General features: G+C 36.5%; 1 protein-coding gene across 9 annotated transcripts in view; it reads right to left on the minus strand.

Moving 5' to 3' along the window:
- KIF13B (kinesin family member 13B) overlaps positions 1-19,869 on the minus strand; it is a 166,546-nt gene that overhangs the window by 22,168 nt on the left and 124,509 nt on the right. For 4 of the 9 annotated variants that reach the window (XM_036233587.1, XM_036233590.1, XM_036233585.1 and 1 more), the window contains 4 exons: positions 17,434-17,478; positions 17,123-17,143; positions 12,544-12,658; positions 6,939-7,072 (listed from right to left, as the gene is read on the minus strand). In XM_036233587.1, coding sequence (XP_036089480.1) covers positions 6,939-7,072; positions 12,544-12,658; positions 17,123-17,143; positions 17,434-17,478 — 315 coding nt within the window. The remainder of the gene's footprint in view (positions 1-6,938; positions 7,073-12,543; positions 12,659-17,122; positions 17,144-17,433; positions 17,479-19,869) is intronic. The other 5 variants (XM_036233586.1, XM_036233589.1, XM_036233588.1 and 2 more) reach the window with 5 other exon arrangements.

Below are 19,869 nucleotides of genomic sequence, written 5' to 3' on the forward strand. Positions count from 1 at the left end.
TTACATATGGAAAGATCACTGGCATGAAAGATGAATAAGTATACAAGCATCTTTTCCATTAGCACCAGAGATGTGCAGGCTGCTGCTCTCTCAAGGCTTTGTCTACCTACCACACCGGGAGCTGGGCCTGCAGAAAACCCCTGCGGCTGACAAGGCCATCCTAAGCGGAGTGCAGGACACTGAAAAGGGGCAGACACTGAAACAAAGACTGGCTGGAAATGCCACGGCTTCTGACGGTGGATATTAGATCTGAGCATTAACTCTTTAGTTCCACGGACAAAGCTAAGATGCCACCGGAGTCTTTGTGCTTGAAGTACATAAATAGCTTCATCTGAATACAAACTTCTAGATACATGAAAAAAGCTATTATGCCAAATTAATTCAATCTAACTAATTAGAGAGCAGGAAGTTCTTTCAATTATTTTATGTGCTGTCTGAGAAACACACTTGAATATGAGTGCAGATTTCATTAATTGCAGTTCATTATTTTCCAGATTAGTTACTAAACTTGCATCAGAAGGTCAAAGACAGCAATTTTGTCAGCTGTCACCTCCTCCAGCGCAGTGTCTTTGCATTTCTGGGACTCAGACAGATATTGATTATAAACAAAAACAAATCTCCATAAAGATGAGAAACATAAATCTTTATGAGTATGGTCAAACCAAAAGATTTTGTAAAATAGTAGAATCTTCGTTTTTAAATCTTCCACATGAACTGTTAACTTCTACCTTCCAAGAAAAGATCCATGAATCTTTTCAAATATTGAAATATAATGCCCAAAAAAATAGCATCTTGATCTAAGAACCGGCTGACCCCAAAGAACACGTTAACAAACATCAATCCTTTTATTAGAGTTTCACTGTGGTTGTATGTTTGTATCTTTGTGTGAGGGAGGGAACCGAACATCCTTGTTTGAAAATGTCAAGGACACACTGATTAAAAGTACTTTTTTGATAATAATCACTCCTTCCTTAGACAACTTCTGCCTCCTTCCACCCAACAATGAAAACAATGAGGCACGAGCGGTAGGAGCAGCACTTACTCCATTCCCCGGTTCTTACCTGGACTATTTTTACATTCTCAAGATCTTATTTTTTAAAAATAGAAGAGACAGAAATCCCATGTTGTTGTTTCTTCGAGATTACCCTGCTATCTATAAATCATTTCACTTATTCGCAGTTGTTACCATTCCCTTCATTAATTTCATTTCTGTCATTCTACGCCTTTCATGCCACCCCAGCCTTATACAACTCTCCCCGCCTCTGGTGTTGATCTGCCTTGAATGCTTATACAGCCGGCTCTCTCAGTCATTGTTTGGTTAAACTATAAATAACTCCTTTAATCTTTCCTCATAAATCATTTCTGATGTTACTCTCTAAAATAATTCCAGTTGGTCAGTGGATTTCTAATAGTAACAAATCCAGAACCAAGTGCAATAATCTAAGTGCCGTCTACTTATGCCGAAGAGAAGCCGGGGGTAGTGTTTAGGTTCATTATTAGGTGACTGTTATTCTGTTTCAGAGAAGAGTTTTAAGTCTTCAAACTAAACTGGGAGAGGCACATAAAAAGGAAGAGGTTTTAATATCTTTCATCATAGTTAGGTGGGAAATGGAGAGAGAAACGGCTTTATAAGTGATGGCAAGAGAAGGGTGTTGGCGCGGAGGAAACGAGCTCGTGCTGCTGCACATGGTCCCTCTGGTGACCGCGTCCTGTCTCTGTCGATACCATTTGGGGATTTCTGTTTTGTTTTCTGTGCTGTTTCATATTATAAGTCTTAAGCAAGGTTATTATTGACTTATTGTCTTATTGTCTCTAAGTTTTATGCAATGTTGATATCAATATTTACCCCGTCCTTTACCGTAGAATTGATACAGATTCCTTTTAGGTGTGTGTACTGACTTCTATTTTTCTGGGTTTTATCTTTGATGGTCTTCTGAAACCTACACGTTTTTTAGTCTGTTATTTATTACCTTCATAATTATTTATATTGGCCTCTGAAATCAGCATCCTAACAAAGTACTAGTAGCAAATAAAAACAGAATCAAAATAAGAGCAAGGTTCAGGGTGTTTGTGTATTTCTTTATGCTACTAGTAAGTCATTAGAGACTTCACACAGAGCTATAGCAAAGCCAGGCCGTGAAAAGGGTGATCTAGAATGCTCGTCGGCATGCATTTTTGTTTCAGGCTAACTAGGTTAGTGATACAGAGGATTTCCGTGTATCTAACAACATCTCCCATTAATCTCTTTGGTAGAGAGAGAGAGAGAGAGAGAGAGAGAGAGAGAGAGAGAGAGAGAGAGAGAGAGAGAGAGAGAGATTGGGAGAGAGAGAAATGTGGATTGCAGATAGAAGTTATTGCATATGTCTGTAGAGCTGAAATGTGTTGATCTATCACTCTGACTTGAGGGGTGATCTCTAGTTGCACTCTGCCCTATAATGTTCAATATTTTGTTTATGACTCAAATGTAGATATATTATGCCCTTAGAAAGTTTGCAGACGATAGCTAGAATGCATGTATTTTATAAATAATCAATCAAAAAATCTTGATATCCTAGAAATGTTAAAACAAAATCAAAATGCAAAATTTTAGAAACAAATTTAAAGTTCCTTATTTAAGTATTTTTACAAATCAGTTAAACATAACAGAAGAGAACTCATTGACAAGAGTGTAAACAAGTAAAAAGAAAAATAAAAGAGAATGTTAATTGACCAGAAGCACAATGAGCTAATTACTGCCTTAAAAAAAATGCAATCATATGCTACTTTGGTAGAAGTACATTTAGAAGAGAAAGGTAATAATAGTTGTACTATTTTCAAGAGTAGGAGTTACCATATCACCTCTGGGCTCCCTACTTTAAGCAAGACCCTGGCAAGACAACTGAAATATCATGAAACTCTAATTATATAAGATATGGTTGACTGATATATAGCTGGAGTAGCCTAAGAGGGCACAGAATGCCCACCTCCCCTCCCTTTAACTCCTGAGTAACAGCAGAGAAAACTCTGAGGCAAAGACTGGCTGGAAATAAGCCAACTTTTTCCGGAGAAGACTTGGAGGTTCCACAAGGAAGGGTAGAATAGGTTATCAAGAAAAGGAAGAACCTCAACTTTTAGGTATAAAATCCAATTGCCAAGTGAATGGGATGCCATTAAAGTAAAAAAATAAAAATAAAAATAAAAATTGGGAAACACTAAAGTAGCCAGCACAACATTGTTCCTGTTGCTGTTACTTTGAAACTCCACTGGCACTAAAGTGTTCCATTTGTAAGGTTGCAACCCCATTCAGGAGGTAAAAACCTGAAGCATAATTAAAGTGGTCCAAATAATGGAACCTCCTTATTGATACTGTCATTTAAAATTATAATTTATTTCTTTTAGAGCTTTATCAGAGATAGTAAAAAATGAAATGAACATAAGCATCTTTGATCAACTAAATACAAAACAATAAGCTAACATTTTTCTCTCATTTAAGAATGGTTCTTTAGTATAACAAATCAATCTAGGAAAGAAAGTTCATGAATATGTCTTGATATTTGAAATTCCCATTCAGATGTGATTCTCTCACCTCTAAACTATAAACATAGTTCTTTATATCACTGTATGACACTTAGTACACACAAACTAATATTATAATCTGTATATACATCATGGCCAGTCAACCGATAGACCTTTTGTTACTGACTATGCCCCTGCCTTCAAGGATTACATTCTAGAGGGGAGATAATTAATAAACATACAGACATAACAATGACTCCCAAGGGAAAGATGAAACATAGTAATATAGTGTACCACATATGGCGGAGGCTGTTATTTTAGTTTGGTTGGTTAAGGCCACTCTAAACTCAGACATACTTCTTTACAGTGGCCTTTCTTAGCCACTCAAATAATAGACCACTCTTCTAGAGACCTAGGAGCCATGCAAAGACTTGGAGAAGAGTAGTCCAAGTGGAAGGAAAGACAAGTACAAAAACTCTTGAGACCAAAAGGAGCTTCATGTGTTATTGAGATTAAAACACACACACACACACACATGCACGCACGCACGCATGCACGCAGACACTAAAACAGCCAATATGGCTTAGTACGGTGAACAAAGAGGAGAATTAAAGGAATAAAGAGTAAAGGTCAAGGGGATCAGATCACGGAGGATGCTGTCAGCCAAGTAAGGAATTCAGATTTTATTCAGTTTCAGTGAGAAGCAGTGGAAGGTTTCAAGCACGGACTAACGTAATAGGCCACTGCAATAGTCAAGCGATGACAGTAGTCTGGGCGAGTGATGAGAAATGGAGATGGCCGGAAGTCACTGGATTGGAAATGGTTGGTACCTACACAATTTTACTGATGGACTATTCGTAAGGCATAAGCAACTAGGTGGATGTCTGTGCTACACAATGAGATGGTCATGTATTTTTCTAAGTATTTTGTGTGTTGGGAGTAAACAGACTTGTAGACTGAAGCAAACAGTCATGTTCTGGATTTGTAAAATGTGAATGCCTAACTGTTATCTAAGTAGAGAAGTTTAATAAACAATCAGATCCATGAAGACAGAGCTCAGTGTTAAAGTCTGGGCTGGAGATGGAAATGTGAGTATTGACAGTGTATAAATAGTCAAAGCCATGGGACTGAATGACACTACCCAAGGCGAGAATTAGATTTTAAAAAATAAAAGTATGGCCCAGAAGAGAGCTCTGGGGCACCCTAATATTAGAGCGTGGCGGAATAGACGGTGACTGAGGAGTCAGCAGAAGGGAAGCCAGCGAAGGTACTGCTGGATGAAGCCTAGAGATGAAAGTGTTTCGAGTGTTTCGAGGCTGCTGGAAGTTCGAGTCAGATGAGGACAGAGTGCACCATGTAGATGTAGCTCCCTGGAGACCTTACGAAAAGGTCCATTAGTAAAGTGAGGATCTCACAAACCAGCTGGATCATTTTAGCTCTACTGTTAGGCATCTTCGTTAAGTCCAGTTTTGTATTTACCTTTTTATTTATTTATAAAATATAAAACATGTGGGACCACTTTCCCCAACACTTTTGCTCATATATGCTCAAAAATAAAGTAAATTGAATTAACAAATACTGCTTTAAGATATTGTCAAAAAATTTCAAGATTGCCTCCCTTAAATTGGGTAAATTAGTTATCTTCCAATTTCTAGGCTTGTTTCTGACACAATATTGCTCTTCTAGAAGAAAACAATCACTTACTGTCAAACAGTAAAAATAATTTCTTATTGTAGCAGATGATTTGACTTTCTATATTAGAAACTCAAAGTAGCTTTAAAAAATAATTGTAACTATAGTAGGCTAATTCAATGACTTCTAATGCCATTCCAATTTCCTTTAATGTATATAACTGTCTTCACCAAAGAGCAATTGAAAAACACTGGTTATTAAACTTGAATGTGAATAAGAATCACCTTGGCTGCTTATAAATGTAGATTATTGTGGGGGAGGGGGGAAATATTAGGGGTTAGGAGAAGGGTGGGTAAAGAGGATCAAATATAATGGTAGCTGAAGGAAAATGGACTTTGGGTGGTAAACACATAATAGAATATGCAGATGTTAAATTATAATGTACATCTGAAAATTATATAATTGTATTAATCAATGTTACCCCAATAACTTAATTAAAAATAATAATAACAAAATAAATGCAGATTATAAGGTGCCTCCAGGTGGGATTTGGGGTATGAGTTCAGGCTGTACTTTTTTCAGTCACCTTTTTAAAAAGTTACCATGAAAATTCTGACACAGTGCATGACTCATGCTTTGGGAAATAACAGCATGGAAATTTCTAGCAGAATAACCTGTGCAATAACAAATCTTTGGAAAAATCGTTTTGCCTACCCCAACCCTCACCAAGTATTAGACTTGCTATTTCTTTTAGCTCTCATGGTCATAGATTTATTTTGATAACTTTCAAGCACCTACCTGTTATATGCCTAGTTAAATTTAAAGATTTCCAAAATCTCAATGTTTTCATCCAATATGTATTCACGTATACTTATGTAAATGCTTATATAATGCTAGATTGAAAAAATTATACATCTGCACAGAAGCCTTACAAAACTAACACCATCGCCTTGCATATGCATTCATAAACTTAGAAAATTCTTTTAAAAGGTTAAGGTCTCAGACAAGGACTCACCTGCATTTCTTTAACTTGAATGTTTAAGTGAATGTGAAGAAGCTGATGTCAAAAGACCTATTCAACAGCTGATCTTGCACTGTATGTGTTTTTGAATGAGTATAAATAAACCCTCATTTATCATTTTCTGCTGAATTCACACCTATATAAGTCTAGAAATTGCATTTCTAACAGGCTTCCCATTCACGATTTCATAAGAGCAGTTTCCTGATTATCTGGAAAACCCTTTAACATTTTCTCTAAAACTTATTCTAAGGGTGGGTAGAGTTTTAAGAAAAAGGGGAAATAAAACAAACGATCACTTTTACTATTGTAAGTGAAAGAATAGGTAAACCATAGTAGAGGCAAAAGAGCTTGAGAGAAAAGGGCAGTGATGATATAAAATTATTTGAAATAAGAAATGAAATCAAGAATTAAAAATAGAATTACATTTTCTGTTTGGCAATACACAAACAACACTAAGTGCACTTCATAAATTTTACTATTGTTGCTCTAAGTGATATTACTATAAATCACATTAGTAGCGTACTTGGCATTTTTTAAAAGCAAAAAGGATTGAGAGTGTCAATAAGTTTAAACAGCTCTGTTATCTCTGAAGAGAGTGGAAGAGAAATTATCACAAGCTTTTACCAGGTCTAAAAGCCCAGTTTAACGCCCCCGCCACCGCTGTCGCTCTCCGCCCCTCCCGCCCCCGCCCCCGCCCCCGCCCCCGCCCCAGCTGCGGGGCAATGTGGAGCGTCATTTTGCCAGCAATCTATTAGGAAAATGTTCACTCTTGCATTCTTGATGCTTTTACCTGATGTGCAAGGGGAGGTGGCTGTTTGCCCCTTTTTTCGTCACGGACAGGAAAGAGAGACTTCAGCAGCTTCGGCATCTGCGGCACAAAGGATTTTACTGGATGCAAGTAGGAGGCCGCTAGTCCACTACGTCCTGGCAAAAATATTCAAAGGGAAAGAAGTGAGACAAAAACAATAACATAGACATTTTCTTTACCATAAATTTGCCAAATCTCATTTGTAAGCAAATCTAACAACATCATAAATCAAAAAAGTAGCCTTAAAAATTAATATTAAAAATACAGTACCATTAGAGTTACACTTTTCTAATTAAATATAGCAGCAACTGGGATACTTCTAAAATGTTCCAATATCCAGTGTTCCTTTTAGTATGTAAAAGGTAATCCAACTCCAGTCCTGGTCACTAACTGGCTCATATACTAACTTCTATCTTTGAACAAAATGGGGCTTTTCATTTTTAAATCACAGAGCTGATGACACACAGGTATAGCATTCCATCTATACTTTAAACTCTTCAAAGTCAGGGACGATGTATCATTCAGCTTTAATTTTCCATGCTATTTATTGCATGAAGATGATGAAACTGACCTTTCAAGGAGTTATGTTTTTAGTTGTTTTTACAAGAGAGGGATAGATGCCCTAAAACAACTATGTTATTACCCCCTTCTTATTGCCAAACACTGGGATCAGACATGCAGATAATGCCTATGATAGAAGATTTCTCTCCGCTTAGTGAAGAAAACTAAATTTTTAGGAAAATGTAATCCAAGTCATAAATGATAAAACATCATATCTTCATGATACATTTATTTTTTAAAAAAGCAAGACAACTTGAGGAATTTGTATGTCATACTGCCTGAGAAGCACACAACCACCCCCATATCTCTTCACGCTGACCCCTGGAATGACTCCAATTCTGGACCTATATACATTTGTAAGGTATCTACATTTTACATAAAGTAGTATATAGTAACTCTAAGTAAACTATGAAAAGGTATTGCTATTTTGTAATCATGAGAGCAATAACTGAAAAATAAAGCAAAGAGATAGCTATAATGTCAATTGATATGTTAAAACTAAGTTTAAAAAGTTAAACACTATATAAGAAAGACAAAAATAAGAAAGAAAAGCAAATAGAAAAAAAAGAGACAAACAGAAAATAAGATACATTTAAGATGAATAAAGAGCCAGAAGATATAATCATCTAAATGCTGTGAAAAAAATTAGGGACAATCTAGAGTTCTACATTTAGTTGAACTAGCACTCTAGAGTGAGGATGACCTCTAATTAAATAAAGATCTAGCCAACAATCAATCAAAGGCTGCATATATCACGAAAAAGACAGACAGTCAGACATCCTGTGTCTCTTGAGGGAAGTACACAAAACTACCCATTCATTTACCCTACCTCCCACGCCTCTCTCGAATTGGCCTGAATCTGATCAGAGCTGTAGATCCGCCTACCAATTTACAGAAAATACTGGAGACCGAGAGAATCATGTTTAAACAACCCCATGGGATGTAACCAGCAAAAATAAGAATGTACAGTCTACTCTACAAAAACCTGGTCTCTTCCACGATAACATCAATGAAAATATACAATGAGATGGAGAAAAAAGATGAAGAGGAGCACATACGTTCAACAGACTATCAACTATCAACATATCAACTAATCGCCATGTATAAAACTTACTTGGGTTTTCATTCAAAATACATAAAAGATCTTTTTGATCCAATTAGGAAAATCTAAACATAAACAAGATGTTTAATGATATTTAGAAATTAATTTTCATTTTTCTCAGGAGTAAAATGTTATTGTGGGTATTGTATTGCTTTAGAGATACAAATACAAATATTTACAGATAAAATAATACCTGGGATCTTCTTCAAAATCATCAAGATAGGGTATGGAGAAGTACTGGGAGTACAGCTAAAGAAGACTAGTGATGAACTGATAATTTCGAAATCAGGAGGGGGTATTGAGGGTATGTCACATTTCTCTTTCTACTGTGCATGCTAGGTATTTTCCATAGTAAAAGGATTCTTCAGAGTGAGAGCAAAATAAAAACTTTAACATATAAAAGAAAAAAAGAGTTTGTCACTAGAAGATGATTGCTAAGAGCACTTATGATTAATATAATTCACTAAACAAGAAATTATACTCAGAAGAATGGGGTGAGGTACAAGAAATAATAATGATCAAAGTAAAGTGGTAAATATATAAATCAAGTAAGCACTGATTATATACTAATGTATGAAGCAACATGTATGACTTGAGCAGAGATGCTGAGCAAAAGAAACCAAATACAAAAATATTAGGTATTGTATGATTCCATTTATATGAAATTATAGAACAGGCAAAACTAATAACATAAATCTTCTATATTTTGACTGGGGTGTAAGTTACATGGGTAAATACATTTGTCAAAACTCATTAAATATGACCCACAGTCAAGATAAAAGCAGTTAACAGAAATAGAACATGAGATGGTCCAGATACTGGATTTAGCAGATGAAAATTTTAAAGCAGCTTTTATACACAGGTCCAAAGATATAAAGACGACTATGGCCTTAACAAATATACAGATAGGGAATAGCAGCAGAGAAGTTAAAACTATTTTAAAAAGAAAAAAGTGGAAATTCTAAAACTGAAAAGAATAACCAAAATAAAAAATTACCTGGATATGCTAAACACAGGATTCTAAATGGCAGAAGAAATTATCCAATCAGAAGAAACAAGAATAAAATAAAAAGATTTTTTTTTAAAGTTGAAAAAGAGTACCACTTCTGTGACTTGGGCAATATTTTAGTGTTTTTAATTACCTTTTTTGGTATACCTCTTTTGGTGTATTTGTTTACTTATTAGTGTCTTTTCTCAAGAACCATAGCATGCATTCTCAACTTATCACAGTCTACAAATTAATATCACTTCCTACTGCATAAATATAAGAGCCTTGTAACACTGTAATTCCATTTACCAGGTCCCCACCTGCCCCTTATTTTGTATTGTTGTTGTTACATCTTTTAAAGATGTAACACATGTATAATTAGATTATCAGAAGAATTAGAGAGAAAAGGACGGGGGGAAAATTTAATGAACTAATAGCTGAACATTTCTCAAATTTGTTGAAAAACTTCAACTTACAGATCCAATAACATTGATGAACCCCAAGCAAGAAAAATACTAAGAAAACTATACCTAAGCATATCATTGTTCAACAAAAATGAGGAGGAGGTGGAGGAGGGGAAGGAGGAAGAGGAGGAGGGAGGGGTGAAGGGGAAGGAGAGGAGGAGGAGAAGAAGAAAATTTTAAAAGCAGACACATTACATGTAGGGTAAAAGTGACAGAAATGATGGCTGCATTCTCATCAGAAAAGGAGTCTAAACGATAATGTAATAACTTCGAAGAGCTAAAAGAAATAAACTATCAATCCAGAATTCTCTATCTAGAGAAAATATCCTTCAAAAAAAGATGAAATTAAGATATTCTCAAATAAAGAGAGCATTCTGCTCTATGAGTACCATACAATAAGAAATAATACAGGATATTTTTCAGGCTAAAGGAATTACATCAGATGACTATAAGGTCTTCAGGAAGAACTGGATAGAAATAATAAATATGAAGGAAAATATAAAAGATTATCTATAGTCTCTTAATTTCCTTAAAAGTGGCAATTTTAAAGGAAAAAAAGAGTAACATTGTAAAATAGGTTCATAAAATCTTTAAAAGATGTAACAACAACAATACAAAATAAGGGGCAGGTGGGGACCTGGTAAATGGAATTACAGTGTTACAAGGCTCTTATATTTATGCAGTAGGAAGTGATATTAATTTGTAGACTGTGATAAGTTGAGAATGCATGCTATGGTTCTTGAGAAAAGACACTAATAAGTAAACAAATACACCAAAAGAGGTATACCAAAAAAGGTAATTAAAAACACTAAAAAATATTTTTCAATCAAACCAAAAGAAGGCAAAGAGGAAGTCACAGTGAAGAAGAAAATAAAAAGGCCAAAGAGAAACCAACAGCAACATGGCAGACGTAATAATAATATTAGATATAAAAGAACTAAACATGCTGATTAAAAGGAAGAAACTGTCATAGTAGATATTTTTAAAGGGCTAGCCCTAACTATGTGCTGTCTACAAGACAATCACTTTTAATTTAAAGACAAATATAGGCTAAAATATAAAAAACTGAGAAAAAGATATGCCATGCAAACAATAAACCAAAGAAAAGCTGATGTGGCTGTATTAATGTCAAGCAAGACACATTCCAATGTATTACTAGAGATGTAAAGGGACACTTCATAATAAGAAATATCACTTCGTCAGGAAAAAATAACAACCCTAAATGTGTATATCCCAAATAGAGTTTCTAAGTGAATGATACAAAAACTGATATGCTTAAAGGGGAAAAGAGACAATTTTCACAATCATATTTGGAGATTCAATGCCCTCAGTGACTGATCAAACAAATTGAAAAAAAAATCAGTAAGGATACAGAAAATTTGAACAAGGTTATCAGCTACCTTGACATAACTGATCCAGAGTACTACGTCCCAAAACAGAATAGACATTCTTTTCAAGTGCACATAGAATGTTCACCAAGATAGAACAGTTTCAAAAAATTTCAAAAAACTGAAATATTAAAGAGTCTATTCTCTAATCATAATGGAATTAAATAAGGAATCAATAATAAACATACCCTGCAGATATATGAAAATGAATTAACATGCTCAATAACCCATGGCTCCAAGAATAAATCACAGGGAAATCAGAAAATATTTTGAATATAATAATAATGAAAGTACACATGCCAAAATCTGTGAAATGCAAAAAGAAATAACAGAAATCAATGAAACAGAAAATAATACCAAATGTTGGTTCATCTCAAAAATATTTCAAGAAATACAGAAAGAAAAAAGTATATATATGAGAATAAAAAGGACTATCAAAATAGATTGCATTAAAAGGGCAATAGAGACCACAAACATTTATGAAAATAAATTTAATAATTTAGATGAAATAGAAAATTCCCTGAAAAATGTAACTTATGAATATCGTTTCCTAAGGAAATACAAAAAGTTAAATAATCCTACATTAAAGAAACTGAAGTCATAATTTTAAATCTTCCCTGAGAAAATTCCAGGCCCAGATTGTGTCACTCGTGAATCTTATCAAACATTTAAGGAAGACATAGCACCAAGTTTACATAAACCTTTTCAGAAAAAAAAGATAAGGAAAAATTTCCTAAGTTATCTTACGAGGCCAACATAATCATGATACTAAAATCTAAGAAAGACATTATTACGAAAAAGGTACAGAGATTCATCATATTACATATACACAAAAATCCTTAACAAAATATTAGCAAATGGAATCAAGCAAATATAAAGGATACACATTAATGATTAAGGGATATTTATCACAGGAATCCAAGACAAATTCAACATTCAAAAATCAGTGTAACTCAACATGTTAAGACAAGAAAAGGGATAGACTAGGAGGATAGTGGTTACCTGGTAGGAAATCCTGATTTAAACTATTTCTGAAAGCTGCTCAAATTTCATCAGAGTGATTGACAACGAAAATATAACTTACCTGGATCAGGAGAATGGTTATTTTGGGGACCATCAGGGAGGGGTGGGGCAACTGGAGCTACTCCTCTGGAAACTGCAATTTGAGACACATCCTGTTGACTTTCCCACCGGCTCTGTTGGGGACGAAATTGGAAATTTTGATTCAAATAAATCATTTAATAAAAAAAATACCTAAAGATATTTATGAAAAAACTGCTATATGTTACCAACGCTTTATTCCCTTTACAGGACATGGTCAATTTGATTACGTAAGTACTTTTCCTCTTGTACTTTTCATCTTCTTTACAGTATTAATTTCCCTGGTAATACTACCTCACATTTCCATTTCCTTCCGATTTACCACTTTTAGTCTCCTCAGTTCTAACCTAACATTCTTACTACTACATCAGGTTGCTCCACGAATGCAGGTATATGAACACATTCCTTCTGAAATCCTCCCTTACGTTCTGCTGCTTAGGCTGTTTCTGCTTTTCTGTCTCAAAATACTCTTGTTCACTCCAGATTCTTGTCTGAAACCCAAGAACAACTCTAGTGGTGTCAGGTTTCTCTTCTTTCGTCTCCAGGAGTGTATTTCCCATCCATTCACATAGCGTTCATGAAAGGGAAAATTCTAGAACGGTATGTTACCACAATTCTCATTTTAAATAGACAGTACAGATAAGTTCCACTTAAGTCCAAACCAAGTAATCACAAGTTCCCAATAAGGAAAGTCTCTAAATTAATAAGTTTTATTATATTCTCAACTTATTTTGTACATTCCCATTAAAGAGATTTTACTACAGAATACTAGAACAATGCCAGCCAAGTGATGGATTACTTTACCATTCTAAAACTTGCAGTGAGCCATAAAAATAGTGATAGCATCATAGCACTTTTAACATCAGTCCCATCTAGGAAAGGAATAAACCCCAGCCAAATGTTAGGAGTAATGGAGGTGAGATGAAAATCTTTCAAATGCTTTAAGTTGCCTTTGATCCTCTGATAATCACTCTGACTGCCTTTTCGCTATAGTTAAATGGTATTTTCTATTAGTTTAAGCTAGCATTTCACACATGAGTGACTCTACCATTGACTTGAGTTTTCATTAGTAATCACCTGCAAGTGAGTTCTTCACTGCTCCTGAGGATGGACTGAGTGGAAAGGCCCCTTAGGTTTCAAACATGTATTGGAAACCTATCTGCTTTTAGCAGCAACCTAAGCACTGATCATAAAATCAATAATCCCTGAGTGATCTGGATGCTGTTTACCTTAGAGAACACTTTTCCATAAGAACTCTCTCAGCACTTGATATTTTAAAGAACAATATGATGTTTAGCATTGGAAGCAAGAAAACAAAACAGACATGAAGAGCTGATTTGGGAAACCATGAATTCTGAAATATCTCACTGAAAGAGCATTTGCGTTACTATGAATCACACACTGATTTACATACTAAAATGTTTCATTAATTTTTTTTGCATTTAAATTTAATTATCTGTCTGGGAAGCTGCAGCTCTGTGTGCTCTGGGACATCACAATCAGGTGGCTGAACACCAAGGTCGACACTCTTTGGAGCTCCTCAGAGGGAAAAAAGTCTCACGCTTTGTTTAGTGGTAAGCTCAACGCAAGGTTGTTTTGAAAACGACTTATTTAATTTGAGAATAAATTTACTTTCATATTTTAGATTTTTCTTCCTTGTTTAGCAGCTGACGGAGTGACGCTCTGTCCCTTAAGAAAACTAAGGAGTTGATTTGGAGTCAGCACCTCAGCTGTTCGGTGTCTAACAATGGTCCAATGACAAATAAAATAGGTGTCACCTCTTCCCCGAGGCACAATCGGGGCTCTGCTAGCTGCCAAGCCACGGTTCCCAGTTCGCACTCCCACACACAATGTTACTACCAGATCAGAGTGAAAGCAGTAACTCTGCTGTCTCCGTATTCAAATATCTCAAGTGGGAACATCTGAAAGGGCGCGCAGCGCTTACGTCGCCGTAGCCACATTGCCACCCCAGCAGAGCATAAAAAATGGAGACACATCTCACTTCATCCATCTACCTTAACCGTCATCTTAACCTTGAGGAATCTTGCACGTTAACTGTTCCCAGGTCTTGGCGACCAGAGACGAGAACAGGGAGCGTTTCAAATCTCTCTGAGATAGAACAAGCTCTGCTACACAGGGAACAACAAATTTGGATGATAAACTGAGTACAACACTCTTCCATCCTCTCTTTGACACCCACAGATCTCTGGGGAAACATTCCGCTGAAATCATGTCCCATTCTCTTGCCAGACATGAAACCTGTGGTTCAGGGTCTAGCTATATACACTGCCCCCCTGGGGACCAGGCAATTAGTATCTTTCTAATTAATTTTATATGCTTGGCTATTCCAGAGTTATTCTCCCTGTACTGAACGGTTGGGGTGGAGGGAGGAAGAAGCATGCCAGTTAATGGTACTTTAGAGGGAGATGAACTCAGGACAATGGATGAAAAGCACTTGACCAGACACTGGACCTTTCTGTTCTCTTGAGCTCAGCTCTCAAAGTGAAAGAGTATGACTTTTTATTTGTTTTTTGTACTTCTATCACAGTAATCCATACGTCACCACCTGGAATCTAAAAAGATTAGTCAGTGATCTGTTTCTAACATTCTGCCTGTCTATCGAACTTCAGAATCGGCCTAGATGAGCACAGAGACAAGAGAAAACTGGCTTCGTTTTGGATCCCTCCACTAGCTTAAAACATACTAGAGACTGAATTCAGTACTTAATATGTACTGAACTCAAGGAAACAAAACTCTATTCAAGACAACGACGTGTAGCTAGCGCCAAGCTTAAAGGCGCAGGGAAACACAGGAGGCTCTCAGCTGACTTGAGGACCTGCGCTGGTCCCCAGTGTGCCCTCAGTTTCCCTGTTGATGCTCCTCTGCTAGACAGATTTTTTTGAATTTTCCATTAAAAGGTCTGTTTTTCATCAGGAAAGTGACAAAGAGGTAAATAAAGATAAGTGCAAGGGCCATTCTAGGCACTGAAGAAGTGCTTCACACTTGGCATCCGCCTTCACCGGGGCCAACTAACTGCAGTTTCCAGCAAGGGGACGTGACCAAAACACACGAGCCACTTTTGTTAACTGGATATTCATTCAGGCTTCCGGCTGCTTCTGATTGCATCAGAAACTCCCACCAGAAGACAACAAACGCACTGTCTAACTAACATTAAAATATATAATTCCATCTAAAATGGTTTTAGAAATACCAATCAATGCTTTTATGTTGACAGTGTTCCTCAACTTGCAAAAGATCTCAATGCACAACCAATTTTTAGATGGAAAAACAACCTGCTGAAAATAATTCTGCACCTACACGTGAGTCCATCTTGGTAGACTGGTCATAAAAAGTTTGCTAAGTTTTCATTAAATCTATTAAAAAATCGCTTTACAATCATGATGAAATATCCATTAATGGTAAAAAAAACCACATCACTGTGATTAAGGATAGTTATCAAGAGTGATTTCTTTTAGGCCCTAAGGTGAATTTAAAAGCTAAGAGTAGTTAATCAAATTCAATTTTGGTGGGGCTTAATGAAACGATGCCAATTTTAATATGTAGCGAGTATCAATAAATAAGGGAACGCAAAATACGGCTGGCCGATTCGAAGCACTACAGGCCAAACTGTAAGATTGTTTTTCGTCCCTTCGCCCTTCCTCTCACCTCCTGCAAAGCCCTCACCCTGGCAAACTCTCCGTTCCTGCCTCCTTGCCGTATCTGGTAGTGTCACTTTGCTCCCAACCGACCACTCTTGGCCATAAGGTTAACTGAAAATTCGGAGAGACAGGGAGGGCCGAACCGACTCTGTGGCCAACTAACCGAACATGCCGTTACTGCACAGGGAAGACACAGCATGTCACATTTTTACTGAATAATTCTGATTTTGTAATCAAGACCAGAGGGATAGACATATAGATTAATGTAAACAGAGAACCCAGAAATAGGCCTACGCAAGTTTACAAGGCAGACGTAACTAATGAAATTACTGAAATAATTTTAAATTATTTCAAAACATGTTTTCTAGCATTTTAAGCATCATCAAGGCCAGGCTAAAATTATATTTCTGACACAACTCTCTGATACATTTAATACTTTCATGGGAAGAAACCAAGATGGTTCTGAGCAAAGTTCTGTGGTGTCCGAAAAGCAACAAGCACTTTTGCCATTTCTTTCACTCCTCTCCTCCTGTCCCATGCTTGAGACAAGGACATCTAACCAAGGTCTCAAATATTTATTTGTATTATTTGGTTAATATGAATTAACTTCAAATCTTCACATTCCAGAGCTTTCTAAATTCAGTAAGATGTCTCTTTTGACAGATACTTTTACAGTCTTAGACTCAGGTAACAAAGAATATTAAAAAGGAATCATACATACTGACTACCAAAGTTATTTTTATACAAAAGGGTAAGAGCCAAAAAGTTAGTACAGTGTCAAATTTAGTCACCTTATAAAAACATTTAAAAACTCATTCTCAAAGCAAAGCAAACATATTAAGTTTTAGATAGTAAGATAATACTTGTATCCTACTCATTAGGAAAACCTAATGGATTAATTACCTCTCCCTGGATCTCTGAAAACTGAAGAATACAGGAAGTCCCCAAAAGAAAAGAAAAGAAAAAAACATTAGTGAGGTTTTCCAAAATGATTTCATCAATTATCTTTCCTTCAGGATCTGTGTGCAAATTATAACAGATAAAGCAACTTGGAGACTTTCTCAGACTACTACATACAAGAGAACAAAAACTTCCAGCTACTTAAAAGAGTAGAGAATAAATTTTGTACATTTTATTTTACTTTTAAATAAGTTATCTGTTCACAAGATCCAAAACCAAATAACAGAAAACGCATACAGTGAGAAGTTGCCTACCTCTACCCCTGCCTGCTCAGTTACCCACATATTTCCACCTTCTCCCTAGGCAGATAAGAAACAGTATTAGTTTCTCATATATTCTCATAGGGTTTGTTACGTATATGTAAGCAAATCTATAAATAGCCACACATACTTCTCTTTTCCTCCTCCTTTTAGAATACAAATGGCAGCATAGTGCTCTATGTTTCATTATTAATCACTAAGTATATCCTGGTGATCTTTCCAAATAATTAGGAGTGGTTCCTAATTATTTTTACAGCTGCATAAGCATCCCATTTATTTATTTGTGTGTGTGCATGTGCATGTGGGAGTGAGTAAAATGTACTTAACCAGACTAAACAAACGGACATTTAGTTTCCTTCCAATCTTCTGGCATTATAATAAATAATGTCGCAGTGGACATCCTTGTATGTATGTCATTTCACACATATGTAAGCACTAATGCTGTTTAAAGGGGTTTAGTAGGATCTACAGAATCTGTATGGCAATTAGTTTAAACACTACCCAATTCTGAGGAACCTATTACGGGTAGCGTTTAAATAACACCCTTTGAATTCAAGGCAATGCCATGTTTGAAAATGTTTTTTGTTGTTTTATTTGAAAGGCCACAGGGAGAACCTCTGTTCTCTGCTGCTAATAGGAAGGGAAATGTTTCTCTTCTAACTTGTAAGTAAATATAATTTTAAGAATATTTATTTTCCCTGAAAATCTTTCAAGATGTTCTGCTTTAGGTGATAAAACCACTGTGGGGCCCCTCATCTAAAAATGGGGAGCCGTTCCTTACTGAAGAACACCTGGAATCAAATCCTCTTTGCTTAGTATTCTTTTCACTTTGTTTTCTAGCATCACAGGTATAATCCTCTATCACCTGAATTTCCTTATTCATTTAAACAGGTCCATCCATAAAAATCTGTTTTAGAACAGTTTTCCTCTACCTTTCCCCAAGTGAAAAGCAAAAGATCGCTATTTTGATATGTGAACATTCATTTAACCTGCAGATCTGGACACAGTGAGAAGTCAAGTGATGTCCACAGGACAATGACAAGATGTTGGCTAAAGACCAGTTATGCCTTGTCACCTTTCAGGGACCGTGGGTGCCAAGAGTTCAAAACAAGATAAAATGACAGTTTCGCTCTGAATCGGAGCAAAGCGAGTAACAGCAAGCTGGCACGTTCTGTTTGCCCTGACAATAATTCCATTGTTTGTCAGAAGGTAGGAGCTGCTGTGGTTAGGGAGGAGCAAGAGAGGCCAGATTTTGAAGAAGATCGCAAACTGCTGAAATGGGGAAAAAAGGGTATTTAAATTTTTTTTTTTAAGTATATGACAATAACTTAAAATATATATTGCACTAGAGAGGACAGACCCCTATTCCTGTTGCTGTGAGAGCACCATGACACCAGTGAAATCTGAGCGAGCGGAAAGCAGACTTTCCTCATCTGCGCTAAGCCCCCAGCCAGGCACCCCGGGAAATCAAACGACTAAAATAGGGAAAGTCCTGATAGAGTAACAAAGATGTGTAATGTTATATTTACTTATTTATGTGACATCCTGTTCACTACACCCTAACCCTTCACAGAAAGTGCCCTGGGAAAGGTCTCCAACAAACTCTTTCCTGTAACATCTGGGATAGTTTATCAGTCCTCATTTTATGGTCTTTGAAGAATCGGGAAGGAGTGCTTCTTAAAACCTCTGTCCCCCAGTTTCCGAGCCCCTCTCCCTTTGGGTCTTCATTCCTCTCTGAGGGCTCAGTCGCTCTGGCCAGCTTCGGCTCCTGCCCTTGCCCCTAAGTATTATCATCAAGCCATCACATAGCTTCGCCTTTGTGAGCTAATCCTTCCCATTATTTCAATGACGCCCTGAGCTCCCACATCTGTTTTCAGCCCAGGCTTCCAGATGCTCGAACTGGCATACATACCGTAATGTCAAAAATTGAACTATATCACTTTCTTTCCTCAGCCTGCCCTTCCTACAATTCATTTCCATATATTGTCACCCGGAAACCCATATGTCACCCTAGTCTCCTCCCTCGTTCAACCTAATTCTTCATGCACACAGAATTCTGAGATTCTATCTCCTTAACATATCTCGATCTCTCCTCTTCCCCTTCCCCACTGCTGAATCGTCTCCCTTACCTGGTCTCTCCACTCTCCAATTATAATTTTTTTTCACACTTCTGGATTGATAAGTGCATACATTTGTACTACATATGTCATTCTAATATAATTTTATAGATCACAGACAGGATAACAAGTGAGGTTTAGGTGAGCTGTTAAAAAAAAACAACTTTCCGATTCAAAGTCAAGCATGCTACTGCCCTGTTACTCTTTCGGCGGCTCCCACCCACCCTTATTGCTCCTTGGCACATCATGTTAGAGCTTCTAAAATAAGGCGCCCTTTCTCCGGGTTCTACCCACAATCAGCCCTCTACTTTAC

This window comes from Rousettus aegyptiacus, unplaced genomic scaffold, assembly GCF_014176215.1.
Source record: "Rousettus aegyptiacus isolate mRouAeg1 unplaced genomic scaffold, mRouAeg1.p scaffold_m13_p_16, whole genome shotgun sequence".
NCBI lineage: Eukaryota > Metazoa > Chordata > Mammalia > Chiroptera > Pteropodidae > Rousettus > Rousettus aegyptiacus.